Source organism: Odontomachus brunneus, unplaced genomic scaffold (assembly GCF_010583005.1).
Source record: "Odontomachus brunneus isolate Ranch 3 - 2012 unplaced genomic scaffold, Obru_v1 Obru_scaffold_298, whole genome shotgun sequence".
Lineage (NCBI taxonomy): Eukaryota > Metazoa > Arthropoda > Insecta > Hymenoptera > Formicidae > Odontomachus > Odontomachus brunneus.
This window is the reverse complement of record NW_022639748.1, coordinates 29363-35476: the sequence shown is the minus strand read 5'-3', so window position 1 is coordinate 35476 and position 6114 is coordinate 29363. Positions and strand designations below refer to the sequence as shown.

The 6114-nt window shown below is 38.0% G+C and overlaps 1 protein-coding gene across 1 annotated transcript; it reads left to right on the top strand.

The window, feature by feature from the left end:
• Nucleotides 1-3248: 3248 nt before the first annotated feature.
• LOC116853268 lies at nucleotides 3249-5374 on the top strand. Its single transcript, XM_032834249.1, has 3 exons — nucleotides 3249-3279; nucleotides 3441-3743; nucleotides 4974-5374. The coding sequence occupies exons 1-3, from the start codon at nucleotides 3260-3262 to the stop codon at nucleotides 4978-4980; spliced, it is 330 nt and encodes a 109-aa protein (XP_032690140.1). The 5' UTR covers nucleotides 3249-3259; the 3' UTR covers nucleotides 4981-5374.
• Nucleotides 5375-6114: the final 740 nt, after the last annotated feature.

The following is a 6114-nucleotide window of genomic DNA, read 5'->3' as shown; positions in this document are numbered from 1 at the left end:
TTTTGGAAAAAAATCCGCATTTCATACTTGTACACCTGGTATATTCATGCCCAAAGTAAGTGGCGAATCAAGGAGGAGTATTGTTGGATATGGCTGTAGAAGAAAATATTCTATGTAGCGAATTCGCTCAAATTCCGAGAGTGAATTCTCTACGTGCTGGATCGACCTCGCAGGTCCGGTGAAGCGAGGAAAGGGAGAACCAGAAAATGAGTAAATGATTCGGTATAGCTGAATATTGCACTTTATTTTAAACAGTTCACACCGCGGAGGTCTCGACTTGACCGTAGTTTCGGAAATCTTCGGAGAGTCGCAAAGTGAGTCACAAACCGCGACGGAGAACTTGAAGGGCATCTGACGGATGCCCGGCCGACGGAGATCTTGACGCGGCCGACGGAGATCTTGCACCACGGTGACTGTCGACTCTAACGCGATACGGTCGTCTAGATTGAGCGAAATTTCCACGCAAAATACCACTGACAACACTGATATAATATAACAAATGTAACCGCTTCGAGCAATCGTGGATATGTGCGTAATCTCAATCGCGAGCGCGAGACGAATCGAAGCGAGCAGCCGGAATGACTTTCGTCCGCGTTAGTGCGAACGCACAGCGATTGACGGCGCTAGATCGCCGTAGCTAACCGTCGCTCGATGCGACGGACAGGTGAAAAACCGGAGCGAACCGACAATTCGCGCGTAAGCGATCGCCGACGGTGGACGGCGACCCCGCAATGTGAATTTGACGGTTTTTAATCGTGACGTTTTGAGTTTAAGGCGACAGCAGACTAATTGAAACGACGAGTCTGTCTGTCGCAGAGATTCGCTTCCCAAAAAGCGAACCGACTGAGAGAAACAAATAGATAAGCAAGCGTAATTCCGCAAATACGAAAATGATCGAACCTTACACGCGCTATCGATTGCTCCGGCTCTCCAACTGCGTCTCACCAGCTATGCGACTGCTTCGAAAGTGAGACTCGCTTCAAAAATCACGGTCAGTTGCTGCATGGAGCGAGCCCTCTTCCTCATCGTCTCTGGCACTCGCTGATTGGTCCCGAGCAAAGGTGATCGCTGGTCGCGTGCCGAAATTTCCTTAAAAGGAGATGTTTCGCGAGATGTGAGGCTCCGCGGCGCGTGCCGGCTGTCGATTCGCGGAAACATTGTTTGTCCGCAGTTGCTATGACAACGTAGAGCATTAATCGGCGTTTCTTACAGCTTACCTGGCACGCGCCGCGGAACATCTAGGCACGTGAAAAGCACGTGCTGGTGTCGCGCGCTTATCGCGACGACTCTCCGCGGGTTTTCGCTCGCGTCGCGAACATTCTACATACAATATTATTTCTCTTTATAGCAGAAAAATATTATTATATTAATATCTTTTCCCCTATAAGGTGGAATATTATTAAAATATTTATCTGCTATGAAGAAGAATAAGGGTGTATTTAAACTAATGTTTTATTGCAAATGAGGGATGAATATTTAATAGACAATGTGAAGAGAAAAAATCTAATAAGTAAATTTTTCATTGAATGTTGCACTTTATATCACCTTAAAATAATTTTTATAAACCTGTGTGTGTGTACAATTTTTACAATGTTTTTACAATTGTAGCAATGTTTATATTACAAGACATTTTTTACATTACAAGAAAATAAATTTTTACATTTTATAACAAACTAAACACACAATAAAAGTGAAAAGATATTTTTGAAAAAAAAAGAAAAAAGTTTTACAAATGTAAGACTGGTTTTATAAGAACTTGAACAAAGTTTTTTCAATCTAGAATCTGTAATATCCCGGTGGCCCAAAACACGTGAAACTAGACGGATATGCGGTATACGGCGCGGGAGGATATGTCTGAGACAACGGCGCAGGATATGTCGGTGGCGGCGGCGGCGTAGGATACGTCGGCGGCGACAGTGGAGAGTACGTAGCGTGGTGGGCGCGGGGAAATTGCGAGAAGTACAGTGTATTACGCCTCTGCATATGTCTCTACAGCTCTGCATAATGAATTTTTTCTGCTCTTTGTACACTGCCCGGCGCACTGCTTTGTTTATCGTCTGTAAAGAATATTATTTATAACTCAACATTATTAATCAATTAAAATTTACGCATTGGCAATTATACTATTTGGAGTTTTGTGCTTCAAAATCCGTGAATGCAAGCTCAATTAACACGTTTTGGCATAACAAGTTAGTTCCCAATTTGTTAAAATCGTTGCTCTGCTGTAGGAAGCGAGATATTAATTGTAAGAATGAATAACTGCTAAAGTTGTGAAATCTGTCATAGCGAGGAATTATAGCGAAATTAATATACTCTATGCAAATTTTAGAGAAACAGATATACAAAAAATTTATGCAGATAATACTAATTAAAATAGAGTAATCTTCTGTTTTAACAAATACTCTCTACTTTATTTGTTGTACATCCATTTTGTTAAAATACACTGAGCGCTACAGAGTCATTGATGTATGTGTCAATTGTAGCACATAATTTTATAGCTTATAGAGAGTGTGACGTTTGCTCATATTAGTATTGTTCACAATCAATCGAATGTGCTATGCTTTACGTAATACCAAATTCAGTTGCTTCCAGTAGTGCGCACTGAGGCTTGTTCATTGTTCGCTCTTATATTTAGAATGGATTCTGTATAAATCATTTCACAGCCTAAGAAGTATTGAAAGTTGTATATAACACGATTCTAAATGTAAGAACAAACAATGTTCAAGCCTCAAGTGCGCACTACTGGAAGCAACTGAATTTGCTATTACGTAAAGCATAATATATTCGATAGATAATAGCAATATGAGCCAACGTCACACTTCCCATAAGCAATATAATTATGTACTACAATTGACAAAGACATCAATTACTCTGTAACGCTCAGTATACATTGTAGAAAAATGGATGTACAACAAATAAAGCAGAGTATTTATTAAAGCAGAAGATGACTCTGTTTTAATTAATATGCTCCGCATAAATTTTATGTACATCTATTTCTCTAAAATTTGCGCCATCTTAAATACGCGCCAAGGCGATAGCACGTGCTCAATCGTTTGTTTACAATAAGAACGCCGGCCTATAGCAACAGACATTCGACGTTGTCTACGAGATTGTTTCCCTATTTCTTCTTCCCTATTTCGAAATAGAGTGAGAAGAATCTGGCGCGCTCGCCGAAGTTACTCGAACATGCTTTCGGCCGAAATCGTGGCGAGACAGCACCAACGCGCTCAAACGTGAATATACAGCGACGAGCAACATAATGTGCTACCATGTCGAGATGTAAGTATCATATTTGTTATAATAGGAACGAATTTAAGAACATGTAGTGCATAACGTATTGTATACACATAGTCAACGATGTGTATATTTTATTAATGCATCGCAGGATGCATAACTTATATACAAATGAAAGTAAAATAATGTTACTTTTTGTCTTGCAGCACGAAGCGAGGGAAGTGCAATACCTTGTTCAACAGCGACAGCGACGGCATCGCCGTCGCCATCGATGGCCAAAGGGTCTGGAAGGACCAAAAAACGGGAGCAGAGAATGACAAGTGCTATGCAGCAGAGGACGAGGCCACGCGCAGAGGAGGAGCTCTTGCCATCGAGGGACTTCAGGATACCAAAAAATTTGACCACAAGCGGCCGGAGACCGTTGACCGTTGTGCAATATACATGCAGAAGGGAATGCAGGAAGAAACACGGGGACTGAGGAGGAACGGGAAACTCGGATGCTGCGCAAGGTAAGTGCTTATTTAATTTTTGTCACATATGAAAAAAGGAACATAGTTTTATAGTTTAAAATCCTGTGCTTCAAAATGAATGAATGCAAGCTCAATTAACGCGTTTTGGCATAACAAGTTAGGTCCTAATTTGTTAAAATCGTTGTTCTGTTATAGGAAGCGAGATATCAATTGTAAAAATGAATAACTGCTAAGGTTAGGAAATCTGTCATAGCGAGGAATTGTAGCGACATTAATATACTCTGTACGTGTGAAAATTTTAGAGAAATAGATGTTTACAAAATTTATGCAGAGCATACTAATTAAAACAGAGTCATCTTCTGCTTTAACAAATACTCTCTGCTTTATTTGTTGTACATCCATTTTTGTACAATGTATACTGAGCGTTACAGAGTAATTGATGTCTTTATCAATTGTAGTACATAATTATATTGCTTATGGGAAGTGTGACATTGGCTCATATTGTTATTATCTATCGAATATACTATGCTTTACGTAATAGCAAATTCAGTTCCTCTCAGTAGTGCGCATCGAGGCTTGAACATTGTTCATTCTTACATTTAGAATCGTGTTACATACAACTTTCAATACTTCTTAGGCTGTGAAATGATTCATACAGAATCCATTCTAAATGGAAGAGCGAACAATGAACAAACCTCAGTGCGCACTACTGGAAGCAATTGAATTTGGTATTACGTAAAGCATAGAACATTCGATTGATTGTGAGCAATACCAATATAAGCCAACGTCACACTTCCTATAAGCTATAAAATTATGTGCTACATTTGATACACACATCAATGACTCTGTAGCGCTCAGTGTGCATTTTACAAAAATGGATGTACAACAAATAAAGTAGAAAATATTTGTTAAAACAGAAGATGACTCTGTTTTAATTAGTATTATCTTCATAAATTTTTTGTACATCTGTACAAAATGTTTCTCTGAAATTTGCACATGCACAGAGTATATTAATATCCCTACAATTCCTCGCCATGACAAATTTTCTAACTTTAGCAGTTAATCATTCTTTCAATTGATATCTCGCTTCCTACAGCAGAGATAAAATTTTAAACAAATTGGGAAGTTGCTTGTTTAGCCAGAACGCGTTAATTGAGCTTGCATTCATGGATTTTGGAGCACAGGACTCTGAATAGTATAATTGCCAATGCGTAAATTCCAATTGATAAATAATGTTAAGTTAATAAATAATATTAATATTCTTTACAGACAATAAACGAAGCAGTGCGCTGGACAGAGAACAAGGAAAAGAAGAAATTATGCAGAACCGTAGATGCAGGGGCAGGGACGGAATACACTGGACTTCTCGCAATTTCTCGGCGCCCACCACGCGTTTCGCTACTCGCCGCCGCCGCCGCCACCGCCACCGACATATCCTGCGCCGCTGTCTCAGACGTATTTTCCCGCGTCGTATACCGCATATTCGTCCACTTTCACGTATTTTGGGCCACCGGAATATTACAGATTCTAGACTGAGAAAACTTTGTTCAAGTTCTTATAAAACCAGTCTTACAGATGTCAAACTTTGTTCTGTTTTTTTCAAAGATATTTTCACTTTTATTATTGTGTCTTTAGTTTGTTGTAAAATGTAAAAATTTATTTTCTTGTAATATAAGAAATGTCGTCAATTGTAAAAACATTATAAAAATTTTATACACACGCAACCACACACACAGGTTTATAAAAATTATTTTAATAAAAGTGATATAAAGTACAACATTCAATTGAAAATTTACTTATTAGATTGTTTTTTCTCTTCACACTGTCCATAAACATCCATCCCTCATTTGCAATAAAAGATTAGTTTAAATACACCCTTATTTCTCTTCACAGCAGATAAATATTTTATTAATATTCCATCTTATAGGGGAAAAGATATTAATATAATAATATTCTTCTTCTATAAAGAGAAATAATATTGTATGTATAATATTTTCTTCTGCAGTCATATCCAACAATACTCCACCTTGATTCGCCATTTGCTTTAAGCATAAATATACATTGGAATCTTCTTTGGAAACATCAAGGTACATTTGGACTTATTTACCCATTCTTTTACATGAAGAACAACTTAACGTTATGAGTCATAAAAGCAGTGTAGCCGAGAGGATTAAGGGAACCGACCAAATGTTTCTTATGCTGACGACGAACGTTCGAGTCCCAACTCCGATCGTTTCATTTGTTATTAATTTTTATCTTCCTTTTACATAAGTGAAATCTTACATTTATTTATTTTTAATAGTGTACTTCATTTTATTGTCTTTTTTATGTTTAATAATAATTTAATAATAATTATAATTAATAAACAATTTGCAATAATTATTGAAATTCGTTATTGTTTCGACGGTGT

Excerpts from the sequence above, each read along its gene's own strand:
- LOC116853268 (XM_032834249.1), top strand. The coding sequence starts at position 3,260 with ATGTGCTACCATGTCGAGAT. Across the intron at positions 3,280-3,440 it reads ATGTGCTACCATGTCGAGAT|CACGAAGCGAGGGAAGTGCA; the intron begins GTAAGTATCATA and ends TTTGTCTTGCAG.